This window comes from Eutrema salsugineum, unplaced genomic scaffold (assembly GCF_000478725.1).
Source record: "Eutrema salsugineum unplaced genomic scaffold, Eutsalg1_0 scaffold_10, whole genome shotgun sequence".
NCBI lineage: Eukaryota > Viridiplantae > Streptophyta > Magnoliopsida > Brassicales > Brassicaceae > Eutrema > Eutrema salsugineum.
In genome coordinates, this window is record NW_006256908.1 from 3,681,395 (window position 1) to 3,694,908 (window position 13,514).

At 34.1% G+C, this 13,514-nt stretch overlaps 3 protein-coding genes across 3 annotated transcripts; all 3 read left to right on the plus strand.

Moving 5' to 3' along the window:
• The first annotated feature begins 524 nt into the window (after positions 1 to 524).
• Positions 525 to 4,150, plus strand: LOC18028031 (cytokinin riboside 5'-monophosphate phosphoribohydrolase LOG1). The gene is made up of 7 exons (XM_024160933.1): positions 525 to 721; positions 1,816 to 1,913; positions 2,066 to 2,096; positions 2,765 to 2,864; positions 3,372 to 3,442; positions 3,548 to 3,691; positions 3,774 to 4,150. The coding sequence occupies exons 1-7, from the start codon at positions 617 to 619 to the stop codon at positions 3,864 to 3,866; spliced, it is 642 nt and encodes a 213-aa protein (XP_024016701.1). The 5' UTR covers positions 525 to 616; the 3' UTR covers positions 3,867 to 4,150.
• A 648-nt stretch (positions 4,151 to 4,798) lies between these two features.
• On the plus strand, positions 4,799 to 7,504 carry LOC18028032. Its single transcript, XM_006409791.2, has 13 exons — positions 4,799 to 4,931; positions 5,053 to 5,155; positions 5,243 to 5,348; positions 5,441 to 5,551; positions 5,723 to 5,827; positions 5,909 to 5,992; positions 6,087 to 6,202; positions 6,272 to 6,373; positions 6,455 to 6,568; positions 6,680 to 6,736; positions 6,822 to 6,888; positions 6,999 to 7,052; positions 7,135 to 7,504. Exons 2-13 carry the CDS (start codon positions 5,136 to 5,138, stop codon positions 7,336 to 7,338), a joined length of 1,140 nt encoding a protein of 379 aa, XP_006409854.1. The 5' UTR covers positions 4,799 to 4,931; positions 5,053 to 5,135; the 3' UTR covers positions 7,339 to 7,504.
• A 1,114-nt stretch (positions 7,505 to 8,618) lies between these two features.
• LOC18028033 (UDP-xylose transporter 1) lies at positions 8,619 to 10,587 on the plus strand. Its single transcript, XM_006409792.2, has 7 exons — positions 8,619 to 8,832; positions 8,965 to 9,149; positions 9,237 to 9,304; positions 9,399 to 9,531; positions 9,625 to 9,786; positions 9,972 to 10,241; positions 10,357 to 10,587. Exons 1-7 carry the CDS (start codon positions 8,712 to 8,714, stop codon positions 10,441 to 10,443), a joined length of 1,026 nt encoding a protein of 341 aa, XP_006409855.1. The 5' UTR covers positions 8,619 to 8,711; the 3' UTR covers positions 10,444 to 10,587.
• The last annotated feature ends 2,927 nt before the right edge of the window (positions 10,588 to 13,514 follow it).

Here is a 13,514-nt window from a genome sequence, read left to right on the forward strand (position 1 = left end):
CAACTGCTTAAAATTATAATTTTTAATTCGAGAGAATCGATTTATCATTGGCCTAGACCAACAAAGCAACTTAGTTTTTAATACTCCGTCAACTTCGAACATATCTCATCCACACCTTGGTCACATAACTATAAAGTATTTGTGGTAATATTAAATAGCATGTGATATAATCATTGTGAACCTTTAATCAAAGACAAGTCGGTGCATTGTAATTGTATATATTTATTGTCTCCACATTACATAAGGAATAAGACAATTTCTATTCCAAGTATATTTTCCCCCCACTCAACCATTTCTAATCTATTTTAAAGTATTTATTACGCTCTTTAAAAAAAAACAGTATTTGTTATACGGAAGAATGTCAAACTCGTGTTTTAGAAAAGAAAAGAAAAAAAGAATGTCAAAGTCATGGAGCCAATATTAAATTTATTAGTTTAATTTAAAAGTTTGTTTTTGAGATATTACTGAGCTATGGTATATACCCCACCGTCCAATATTCTATATATATGTGCAAGAACATTCATACCAAACACAGCGAGAAAGAGATTCATCTTTCAATTTTTTTTTAAAGAAAACTTTGTGTGTTGGGGGAAAAAGAAGAGAGAGAGAGAGAGAGATGGAGATAGAACCAAAGTTCAAGAGAATATGTGTGTTTTGTGGAAGTAGTGCTGGTAATAAAACCAGTTACAGAGATGCTGCTATCGAACTCGGAGCCGAACTGGTAAATCTTTTTATTTCTTTCTTCTTTTCTTCCTTTTTTCCTTTCTTCAGAAATTTCTTCCTTTTAGAATTTCGTGTTGTATATAATAGAAAATTAGACTTTGAATCTGGAGACTGAACTGTTTATCTTTTTGTCATAGTTTCTGATGAGCAACAAAATAAAAAAGCTCTGTTTCTTTCTCTTCCACTTGGATTTTTGATATTTGATTTTTCTTAATGGTAAATTTTAAAATGGTAGAAAACCAAAACCACATAAATAATAACATAGTACTCTTAAATTCTGTTTCATTTTATAAAATGTTCTTAATTGTTTTTGTTTCAAGTTGAATTAGTTAAACTTTTTATGTATCATTTTAGTTACCCATATATCATTGAAATAGAATTGATCAAAAGAGTCTAGATAAAAAATGTGGAGATAACTTATACAATTTCTTAATCTCCTCGTATTCATCCAAAACATGGAAAAGTATATAGAATTAGCAAATAGAGAGAGAGAAGACTAATGAATTTATGAGCTTGTAAGTATCTGAATATCAAATGTATATATATAACTTTTTTTTCGTGAAATGCTCCATCACAAATAATTTATTTACTTATTCGTTGACCAAATAAAAGTTGGGTTTACAAGTTGCACGGAAATGGGTTTAATCAATTGACTCGTCGTTACTAAAGCATTTTAGCCATTTAGAGTTTAGTGGAGTCAACTATTCATCATATATATAATTACCCATTATCTTCTTTTTCGAGTAACATTATCTTCAGCTTGTACTTACTATGTTCAGTGGTAGAAACATAGTTTTAAAGCTTAAAGAAGTATGAAATTCAAAAGTATTTTTAGTTGAATTGTGATGGGAAAGCTCACACTTTTTTTGTACCCATGTTTTTTTTTTCATGTACTTTCGTAAGTACTTTTACCAGAAAACGTGATAATGGAGTTTACCACATATATAGTTTTTGTCTACAATATCTTTTTCTCCACTGTTACATGTATTGTTCTTTTTTTCTCTTTTGTCGACAATTGTATTTACTAATTAACTATGACAATGACTACTAAATAAATACTAAAATTTACTAAAATAAAATGCCTTTTCGTAGGTATCAAGAAATATCGATCTTGTCTATGGTGGAGGGAGCATAGGTTTAATGGGCTTGATTTCTCAAGCTGTTTACAACGGAGGTCGCCATGTCATCGGGTTAGGGTTTTTTTTTTTACCCTTTTTAAAAATAATTTCAATTTTCTCTAGTCATTAAAGTTAAAAAGAAACAACTAATAAAATGGATACGTGTAGTATTTGTGACGTTTACTTTTTTTAACCAACTTTTTTTGTCTTGTTACTGTCTTCAGGGTTATCCCCAAGACACTAATGCCAAAAGAGGTACGTCCGAAATATAACTCCAGAAGAAAACTTATTATTATTTAATGTTTGTTTCTTGCCATTTTTATAAAACAAATAAAAAGACTTTAAACAAAATTGGTGGTAGATAATTTACCAAGAACATCAACCTCATAAATGTTATCTTTAAACGCGTATTTCATATTTGTCTTATATTAGAGAGGGTTTCAATTGAGACAAAAGAGTCCCAATTTATTGGACGGCAATATTTTCATGTTTCCTTTATCTTTTGTTTTCTGTTTTGAAATGTGCAGTTATTTTAATTTTTTGAGTTAACTAAAACAATAAAAATAATAGTCACCAATGATGTTGCTCAAAAATATGATTAGCTTTCTACGAAAGGGGTCAAAGTGATAAATGTAAGAGAAACACCTCGAGAGACTAAATCATCATTACATATATCCCTTTCTCACAACATAATGGGCTAAAATATGATTGCATATAGATAAAACTCGGTTTGTAAATTACATGTTGAAGCAATTACTAGACACATTTCATAATATACAATTGTTGGAGGAATACCATAAAACAAAGTGGTGTGAGTGTGTAAGAGTCTTGTCTTTTTGTTTTGGAATATACAGAAGACAAGTGGTCAGTGAGTGGTAATACTAATAAATAATAATGTGTGAATATTGTAAATGTGAATGAAGATAACAGGAGAGACAGTGGGAGAAGTGAAGGCAGTAGCAGACATGCACCAAAGGAAAGCTGAGATGGCTAAGCACTCTGATGCTTTTATCGCTTTACCTGGTTGGTTCCTTTCTTTATCTTGTCCACATTTTTTACTTATTTATTTATGGTTTTAATTGGTAATGTTGTACCGCTGTGGTAGGGCATATACCTTCTTCTGTATAATCATCCAGTAAAACTGTAAAAAAATAAACCAAAAGGTTACTAGTTTAGTGGTAGACTGATAGTACAAGATTGTTGATTCTGTTGTGTCTCAAGTTCAATCATCATTTGGGAATTTATTTTTTAAATCGGAATATCTAAAAGTTAATTATGAGTATGGGAGAAATTATGGACCAAAGGCCCAAAACTCCTACATTTTTAAAAAGATATTGTAAATGTAAATGTAAAAACCTTTAAATTCTACCATTATCTCAACAGCAATTATTGTTTATAGTTTCTAATTGTACTGTTGATTCTTGCTGATATCTCATACAATCGAAAAATTCATACCTTTTTGTATCATTAATCAGATTCTATATTACTTTGATTAGTAAATGGGAAGTAATGTTGGAAAATTTATTATAGGTGGATATGGGACACTTGAAGAGCTCCTTGAAGTAATCACTTGGGCACAGCTTGGAATCCATGATAAACCAGTAATCATTTTGCCTCCATTTCTATTTACATTATATTATGTTGTATCGATTAAGAATGAAAGAATTTTATCTTATATGGTTTTAATCTATAAAATGAATTTGAAGGTGGGACTATTGAATGTGGAAGGATACTACAATTCATTGTTATCATTCATCGACAAAGCAGTGGAAGAAGGTTTCATTTCACCAACTGCTCGTCATATCATTGTCTCTGCTCCTTCTGCTAAAGACCTTGTCAAGAAACTTGAGGTTCCTTTCTTTTTTCTATATATCTTTATTTAACTATATTATATCTGTTTTTAATGTTTTTTTCTTGGGTTTTAAAATCTAGGAATATGTACCAAGGCATGAGAAGGTAGCATCAAAGAAAAGCTGGGAGATGGAGCAAATAGGGCTGAGTCCAACTTGTGAAATCTCAAGATGAAAAAAGGACTAATTGAATTCTTTAATTAGGATAAGCCCAATTTAATGTTTCTCCAAAATTGGGCTCCTTTTTATTGATTGTGTAAACTTAGTCCCAGCAACCTGAAGACAAATTGACTTTCTTTTTGTGTAGTTGATTCTGTTGTTTAATCTATTGTTTTTAGCTTTCTATTCTGGAAAAGAAAAGACAGAAAATATGTTGGTTTTTTTTTTGTAATTTGTAATTTGTAATATGTTCCCACGAACAACTCAATCTTCTTCGGAAATTATATTTGTTGTTGACGAGTTTAAATTTAGTTATCCCTTTTTTTTGGAGTTCTTTGTTTGTCATGAACTTATATTCATATCTTAATCATGGATCACAATTACATTATACTAAATACTTTTTTTTTTGCCATCTACATTATACTAAATACACTTTACTATTGATGCTTAGTTTGAATTTTTTTAGAATCACTAGCTACCACCATATTCCAGTTTATCAATTTTTATTTTCACTTATCATCATTATTGTTTATTATTTTTTTTGGTCAAACATTCCATTTATCACCATTCATTTTATTCAGCTCATTCTTTAAAATTGCTTTCCAAATGTACTTTTTTTTGTTGTTACATTCCATTTATCACCATTCATTTTATTCAAGTCGTTTTTTTTATTTTTTAAATTGCTTTCCAAATGTACCTCTTTGACTCTTTGTTGTTAACAGGAGTCAAAACATTAATTAACCTTTGACTAATGTTTTCTTGATTAAGAAACTCAACCTTACGAACATAAAGTTAACAAATTAAATTTCAAATCCCCTTTGGCTCGAATCAATGTATGTAGTGTCAAATGAGTTGGTATAAAATAAAGAAAAGAACAAATGTATGCTACTAATAATAGAGATGACCTTTTGATTATTAAACAAAAAAGGTTGGGCCTTTTAGAATAGGCCTCGCCACCGAATCTCGCATCTCTCGTCTCTCTCATTCACTCTGTCACTCTCTGCTCTTGCAGATCAGAGAAAGCAATCTCCTTTGAGCCCTTAATCCATCACCTGTTTTCAGATCTCCGAGATCGTATCCTGTAAGTAATCGCAATTTTTGTTTTTGTATCCATTTAAGTTCTTGATTTGCAAGAAAATTGGAAGCTTGTGTCAAATTTTCCTAAAGCTGTCGTTTTTATTGCTGGTCAATACTTTTCACAGTGTTGCTTATTGCTTAGACTCTAAGTTTTGCTCAAAGACTTGAAGAAACGACTGAGTAGATTTTGGAGATTGTTGCAAAACCAATGGGAACAATGCACCGCAGGTATATAGTTTTCTTGGATGTTTGATTGTAACACAAAAGAGTTCTGCTTTCAGTGTGCAAAGATTACTTAGTGGTTTAGCTTTGCAGTGGTGCTCCTCGAAGAAATGAGAATGCTAAAGTTATCATCACAACGATCTTGGGAATTGTCTTTGGGGCTTTTATAGGCATCACATTACCTTCGGGTTCTTTTAAGGTATGATGTTTGTTCTTCATAGAGTAGATCTCCTTCTTGATGTTCCTTTCACTTTCACTTTCACATCTTGATTTTGTTTCGTATCCGTGCAGATTAACTTACCTTCAGGCCTTATGTCATCTTTTGATGTAGCTTTATCAGATGGTAAATTGTTATCTGGTGAAAAATCGCCTGAAGATTTCGGTTCAAGAAAGTTTCCAGAGGTATTATTGGACCCTCCTTATCTATAATTTGAAGGCCATTTTGGAGATGAATGTTTCAGTTTCTTGAAATGCAGCAATTTCGTCAAGAACGTTAGCTTTTCAACTATATGTACTAGAATAGTGCCTCATTTACGAGGAAATGTATCCCTTTATTGTTTTGTGTGATTGCAGATATATGTTCCAACCAACCCGCGTGGTGCAGAGCTACTACCTCCTGGAATCGTTGTGGCCAAAACTGATTTTTACTTGCGCAGATTATGGGGAGAACCTAATGAAGTAACCTAACATATATTAGTTTACCTCTTACATAGTCATTTGACAAATATGCCTTAGATTATAAAGCAATAACCTTTGCAGGATTTGAAGAAGAAGCCAAGATATCTTGTGACATTTACAGTTGGGTTTGAGCAGAGGAACCATATTAATACAGTTGTTAAGAAGGTTCTGCAATATCCTCATGTTTTAGTCAATATTTGTGTATTACTCTTTGCTGGATGATACACTCAGATTTTATGTGTTTTGGTCATTTCTTCAGTTTTCTGAAGATTTCCAAATTTTGCTCTTCCATTATGATGGCCGGACAACTGAGTGGGACCAATTTGAGTGGTCGAAGAGCGCTATTCATATTAGTATAAGAAAGCAAACAAAATGGTGAGTCTTCTAGTACTTTAGCGATGTGCGAGTATGTTTTATCAAAGTTCTCAAATGGTATTTTGGCAGGTGGTACGCGAAGAGATTCTTGCATCCAGATGTTGTGTCAGCTTACGAGTACATATTTATATGGGATGAAGATCTTGGAGTGGAGCACTTCAATGCGGATAAGTAAGTTTTACTTGTCTTTGAGTATCACAACAATGTCATCTCTACATTTTAATTGTAATGGAAGTTTTATTGAAACTTCAGGTACATTCAGTTAGTTAAGAAGCATGGTTTAGAGATTTCTCAACCTGGCCTAGAGCCTAACAATGGACTTACATGGGAAATGACAAAGAGGCGAGGTGACCGAGAGGTACACAAGTAAGATCGCTGTCTCTCGCAAACCATACTTTACCTTGGTTCTGAATCAAGAATGTTTTTTTGTTTGTTTTGGTTCTGAATCAAGAATGTGTTTATTTTACTTTTGAACAGAGATACTAAAGAAAAACCAGGATGGTGTAGTGACCCACATTTACCTCCATGCGCTGCGTAAATCCCTCTTTCTTCTCTCCTCAGCCCCACTCATGAGTGTTTTAGTCATTATCAGTACTGAGTTTGTTCCCATCTTCCACAGATTTGTTGAAATAATGGCGCCTGTATTTTCTCGAGAAGCATGGCGATGTGTGTGGCATATGATTCAGGTTTTTGTTTATCCTTGTCATAGGAACTAGTCCTAGACTCCTAGTCCGTTAAACTAATGCTTGGAGACTTGTTTCATATGATTGAGCCACTTTGATTACCTCTGATGCAGAATGATCTGGTTCATGGATGGGGTCTTGACTTTGCTCTTAGAAGATGCGTTGAGGTAAAGCTGCTTTCTTTAGGGTTCTTATAAGCTATACCATTTTCAACAGATCGATGATGATAATCTCTGTGTGTTTTTGCAGCCTGCTCATGAGAAGATTGGTGTTGTGGATTCGCAATGGATAATACATAAAGTGATACCGTCGCTTGGAAGTCAAGGAAAGTCAGAGAATGGGAAAGCTCCATGGCAAGGAGTGAGAGAGAGATGCAAAAAGGAATGGAAAATGTTTCAGAACCGATTAGCAGAAGCTGATAAAGAGTATCTTGGGAGGATGGTTAAAGGATAAAATATAGTTTTGTTCTTTTCCTTTTTTTTCTTTCATATTTACTATCAAAAACCTTCCTTTGTATATCAAAGTTTTTACCCTAATTAGGTATATGATAGGGCATGTGAAACCCTTTTTCTTGATATTGTGTGAGATTTATATTTCCATTGAGCTTAATGTTTGATTTCTTGATTTTCTACAAGTCTACTGTTACTGAAAATAGAGATTAGTAATTCGTAAACTAGTAATATCGAATTGAAAGAATAATATTCTGATCAGAAATTTAGTCAACAGAGTTTTGACTGCTTAGCCAAAAGCATAATTCGAACTTTTGCAAGCAGACACACACAGAAACAACAAAAACAACAAATTTATTTCATTTGATTTTGAAAGACCTATAAGTATATATAGCAGACTTATCAGTCTCACGATTTTTATTCTTACATTATCACTAATTTAGTAATTATTTTTTTTAAGTGAATGTAAAGCTTATTCAAACTAAAAAGACGTTTTGGCAATAAATACTTTATTGACCAATCTTGCAACAAAGCTTTTATTGACCAATCTTTGTTAAAACATTACAAAGAATTGTTTGAAAACTTGTAAAAGCCTTGAGCTTTCGATGGTGGTAGATGCTTTATTGTGTGATTCATGTGACTCTCGTCATAATTATAATCTCTCGTGGTGCGAATTGAGCTAGTGAGATTTCGGACATTATTGTCTATAAGCTTAATGAGATGTGACATCGTCACCGATTTCAAAAACAAAGAAAACGTAAATGGTGGAGAAATTAAGGAGAGGACAAGGGTATTATTGGTTTGGAGTGAGTGTGAAGCTTTACACAAATGCAATATTCCACTTTATTTATATTGTCTCTATACTTTACAATATTTTCTCCAAACGAAAAAAGTCTAAAAATTTCAGTTTCACCTTCCTTTTTGCTTTTGATTCAAGTCAAATCGTTTGTTCATAGAAAACCATAATGTCATTCTCTTTACTTTATTAGTTCCTATCTATTGGTCGTGTCAATTTTCAATGTTTTTTTATAGTTAAAAGTTTGCTTTCATAGCATCAGTAGATGCCTCGTATGAGGAAAAACATATATTAAGCAACATCATAACTAGTTTTTTTCTCATGTATGTTGTGTAAAAATATATAATGACATAATTAATAATAATATGAAAAATTAGAAAGCACAGAAGACACCTACTAGAGGTTTGGTGTTTGGCACCAACCATTTTTAGACTAACAAAGAATAAAAACCTCATATATCTCTTTTGCATATTCATTCCTCATCACATACACAACCTTCTCTCTCTCTCATCAACATATCAATTTCTCTTTCTCTCTCTTCGTTGGATACATTTTGAAGGGTTGCGAGGAGAGAGAGGAAAATGGGAGAGATGAAGAGTATGCAAATGGGTGTGATTGGAGCATTATTTCTCTCAGTTGCATCTTCTGTCTCCATTGTTATTTGCAACAAAGCTTTGATGACCAATCTTGGCTTCCCTTTTGGTATTTACTTTATAATCTTTTTGTTACCTTTTCTCAATATGATTATTGAATATATGATGTAAATAAATATCTTTATCAAAACCGACTATTCGTTTGATAACTGATCGGTTTTTGCTATTGTTTTTGTTGCAGCAACGACACTAACAAGTTGGCATTTGATGGTAACATATTGCACACTTCATGTGGCATATAAACTAAACTTCTTTGAGAACAAACCAATAGACACAAAGACTGTTGTTCTCTTTGGCCTCCTCAATGGCATCTCTATCGGTCTTCTCAATCTCAGCCTCGGCTTCAATTCAATCGGCTTCTATCAAGTATAAATATCTATATATTTCATAATCCCCATAAAGTAACATTTGCATGATTGACCAATTTTGATGTTTGTCCTTAAATAATGGCAGATGACCAAACTTGCTATCATACCATTCACTGTTCTATTAGAAACCCTCTTCCTCAACAAGAAGTTTAGGTGAACCTTTACTTATTTTTTTTAATATCATTTCGATATGTTTAATTCTTTACTAACATATTTAATCAAAAGTAATGACATGTTTGATTTGCAGCCAGAAGATAAAATTCTCATTGTTTCTACTGTTGGTTGGGGTTGGAATAGCATCAATCACAGATCTTCAGCTCAACTTTGTTGGTTCTGTTCTCTCTCTCCTTGCCATCGCCACAACTTGCGTCGGCCAAATTGTATGCTTTGATTCTTATGTTTAACTAATCAATGTGTAATGACTAAAAATTCATAATATTATTAACATGACTAAATTAATTGTTGTGGTGCAGCTAACAAACACAATCCAGAAGAGACTGAACGTGACATCAACACAACTTCTATACCAATCGGCCCCGTTTCAAGCCGCAATACTCTTTGTCTCGGGTCCCTTTGTCGACAAATATCTCACTCGTCTCAATGTCTTCTCTTTCCATTACTCTCCTATCGTCGTGGTATATTTACATCAATATATTCATTTTCCTAATTTATTACCAATTAGTTTTAAATTAGAGATAAACTAGATGGCTAAAACATATATTTACAAGCCCATTTTGAGCCATGTCGTATTATACATTTCTAGCTAGATAGAAGAATCCTATGAAACGTGACCATGATGAATCATGTTTTATACTTGCAGGGGTTCATAACGCTCTCGTGTTTGATAGCGGTTTCGGTTAACTTCAGCACATTTTTAGTGATCGGAAAGACATCTCCGGTGACTTACCAAGTCTTGGGACATCTCAAAACGTGTTTGGTGCTTGCGTTTGGTTACACTCTTCTCCACGATCCTTTCACTCCTCGTAACATCGCAGGAATCCTCATCGCTGTCCTTGGCATGATTCTATACTCCTACTTCTGCTCAGTTGCTTCTAAATCCAAACAAAGCTCCTCCGAATCCACTTTTCTTGTACGTAATCACACCAATAACAACAACAACAACAACAACAAAAGATAGAAGTAAAGATTCTTGAAAGTATCTATATATGCTTATTAACTGGTTTGGTTTCATTCCATTTTGATAGGGGAAAGACAGGGATACGACGCCGCTTTTGAGCCAAGAAAAAGAGAACAATGAAGCCAAGAAATTAGACAAGCATTCTCCAGTATGATTTACAGCATAAAGTTTTTTAAAAAAGTACAATTTACTTTTTCTTTCTGTTTTGCTTCTATAATTCTGTTTTTTGTTGTTTCTATTCATTGATAAAGTTTTTGTAATTGTGAAAGAAAGAAAAAACTGAAACAGCCAATGAGCCTTTTTCTCTTACTTTTTTTCTTCTTTTTCTTTTATATATTTACAGTTACAGATACATCTCTTCATCTCTCTCCCTTTTGAATAGTACAAGGATATATAGAAGGAAAATGTTTATTTTCTACAAAAAAAAAAGCAAATATTACGAAATCTTTTTAATATTATTTGCAAGTGTTTTTAGTATATATAAAAAAGTTGATGTGTCAACTTCTCAGTCAATTTCAGCATGAATTACTAGTAACCCTCACGAAATCGATTCAAGAAATTACAATTGGAAGTGTAAAGATATTTTTTTAGTTGAATAAATCGACCTCAAACTCTACAGTGGTGGTGACTCTTCCTTAAAACCTTTGTGGTGATATTGCTGAATGCTGAAGAGCAGGAGCTATTATTGTTACTAGGATTCTTAACAAGCCTATGGACTCATTCAACCAAAGGTGTGAAGATATGGGCTTTATGTCAATATTATTTACATGGGCGAGAAGTTTTGGAATAAAGCCACAAAACTTATTATCAGATGTTTCACGTTTTGGCAAGTCGTATGTTACTTAAAGAAGCCGCAAGACGATGCCGAACCCTAACAGAACACAGAGAAAAATTAAAGGAGCGTAGTACAAGCAAGAGAAACGAGAGAGAGAAGTTGAGAGAGAAAAGGCAACCGAGAGAAAAGAAACGGAATTCGAGTCTTCATGTTCTTAGAGTGTGTCTTTTGGTGTAGTAATCTCCTTCTAAGTTTCTTGGTTAAGCTTTGTACCTGAACACAAAAGAGAGCACCAGTTAGTGTGCTTGTGTAATCTTTGATTGATAGTGGAAGTTGTGGGAGACGGTTCTCACCCCAGACGTAGCGGTTCGAGGCTGTGAATTGGGTGACCAAATTTTCTTGTGTTCGTTTAAGTTTCATATATCCTAAGATCAAAGCACTAAACATAAGCTAAAAACCCTTACAAGTGGTATCAGAGCATCCAGGTTTGGTTGTGAGTGCTTAAGGATTAGATTAGAAACTCAGTGATGACGACACAAAAGATGGAGGTGAGCATGTTCGACGGATCAGGTGATTTTGTGATCTGGAAGAAAAGGATGCTCACGTACTTAACCGTTCAAGGTTTGAAATATGTTCTTACGGAACCGACATCCAAAGACGTGGATGAAAAAGATCCAGATGCAATAAAGAAAAAGAGCAAAGATGAAGCTTCCAGGCTGGAGCGAGATGAAAAGGCTTTGAATCTTATTTTCATGTGTGTTGGAGATCATGTCTTAAGAAAACTAGACAAGTGCGTAACCGCAGCTCAAGCGTGGGCTACTCTTGAGAGGCTTTACATGGCAAATACTTTGCCTAATCAGGTCCATTCTCAGCTTAAAGTGTATTCTTTTAGAATGCAGGATTCAAGATCAATTGATCATAATGTAGATGACTTCTTGAAGCTGATTGCAGATTTGAGCAACCTCAACATTGAGATACCAGAAGAAGTTCAAGCAATACTGCTACTCAACTCTCTTCCCCCTAGGTATGATTCTTTAAAAGATACTCTTAAGTATAGTAGGGAAGCTATTGAGTTGGAGGAAGTAGCTAGTGCTGCAAAATCTAAGGAGAGAGAGCTGGCTGAAATGAAAAGCTTTCAAGATCAGATGGAGAAGAGTTATATGTTGAGGCTAGAGGCAGATCAGAAAAGAGGTCAGAGAATGGAAGAGGAAGGTCTAAGAGTAGAGGAAAGAAAAACAACAAAGGTTGCTTTGTTTGTGGAGATGAAGGACATTGGAAACGGGATTGTCCTCATAGAAAGAAACCTGCAGACTCTGCAAATGTTGCAACAGATTCAAAAGAACCAATGGTGTTAAGTGTCAGTTCGCAAGATACTAAGAAAGAATGGATTATGGACTCGGGATGTTCATACCATAGTACATCAGACAAAGAAGTCTTGCGAGCGTAGAGGCGGTTTAGAGACGACATAGGAGAATGGTGGAGATCGCTTAACGGTGGTCGGAGATTGAAACCAGTATCGGGAAAGCAAGCTTTGCTTTTGTCGTCAATGAGGAAGAAACGTGAAAAGGAAGATGATGGGAAGGTGGGCCTTAGCAAATCAAAGCCCAAGGTGGATATTGTGAAGATATGGGCTTTGAGTCAATATTATTTACATGGGCCAGAAGTTTTGGAGTAAAGCCATAAAACCCAATATCAGATGTTTCACGTTTTGGCAAGTCGTATGTTACTTAAGGAAGCCGCAAGACGATGCCGAATCCTAACAGAACACAGAGAAAAATTAAAGGAGCATAGTACAAGCAAGAGAAACGAGAGAGAGAAGTTGAGAGAGAAAAGGCAACCGAGAGAAAAGAAACAGAGTTCGAGTCTTCGTGTTCTTAGAGTGTGTCTTTTGGTGTAGTAATCTCCTTCTAAGTTTCTTGGTTAAGCTTTGTACCTGAACACAAAAGAGAGCACCGGTTAGTGTGCTTGTGTAATCTTTGATTGATAGTGGAAGTTGTGGGAGACGGTTCCCATCCCAGACGTAGCGGTTCGAGGCCGTGAACTGGGTGACCAAACTTTCTTGTGTTCGTTTAAGTTTCATATATGATAAGATCAAAGCACTAAACATAAGCTAAAAACCCTTACAAGTGGTATCAGAGCATCCAGGTTTGGTTGTGAGTGCTTAAGGATTAGATTAGAAACTCAGTGATGACGACACAAAAGATGGAGGTGAGCATGTTCGACGGATCAGGTGAACAAATTTCATAATTTTTACATGAATGCTATTTATTCAATGCGAATATAAGTTATAAGCTTTGTACATGACAGTGATAAAGAAGAGAAGAGAACAACTTTAAATAAATAAACATCAGTGATCTTGATGATCATCTTTGATGCAGCTCAACCTATAACAAAGTGTGTCTAAATTCAATGAGGAACAAAGTGTGTCTAAATTCAGTTTACACATTTCG

Bases quoted from the DNA above. Each gene is read 5' to 3' on its own strand.
- LOC18028031 (XM_024160933.1), top strand. From the start codon at position 617: ATGGAGATAGAACCAAAGTTCAAGAGAATATGTGTGTTTTGTGGAAGT. The intron at 3,443-3,547 runs GTAATCATTTTG...ATGAATTTGAAG, and splicing joins TTGGAATCCATGATAAACCA to GTGGGACTATTGAATGTGGA. The intron at 3,692-3,773 runs GTTCCTTTCTTT...TTTAAAATCTAG, and splicing joins ACCTTGTCAAGAAACTTGAG to GAATATGTACCAAGGCATGA.
- LOC18028032 (XM_006409791.2), top strand. From the start codon at position 5,136: ATGGGAACAATGCACCGCAG. The intron at 5,552-5,722 runs GTATTATTGGAC...GTGTGATTGCAG, and splicing joins GTTCAAGAAAGTTTCCAGAG to ATATATGTTCCAACCAACCC. The intron at 6,203-6,271 runs GTGAGTCTTCTA...GTATTTTGGCAG, and splicing joins ATAAGAAAGCAAACAAAATG to GTGGTACGCGAAGAGATTCT.
- LOC18028033 (XM_006409792.2), top strand. From the start codon at position 8,712: ATGGGAGAGATGAAGAGTATGCAAATGGGTGTGATTGGAGCATTATTT. The intron at 9,532-9,624 runs GTATGCTTTGAT...GTTGTGGTGCAG, and splicing joins CAACTTGCGTCGGCCAAATT to CTAACAAACACAATCCAGAA. The intron at 9,787-9,971 runs GTATATTTACAT...TTATACTTGCAG, and splicing joins ATTACTCTCCTATCGTCGTG to GGGTTCATAACGCTCTCGTG.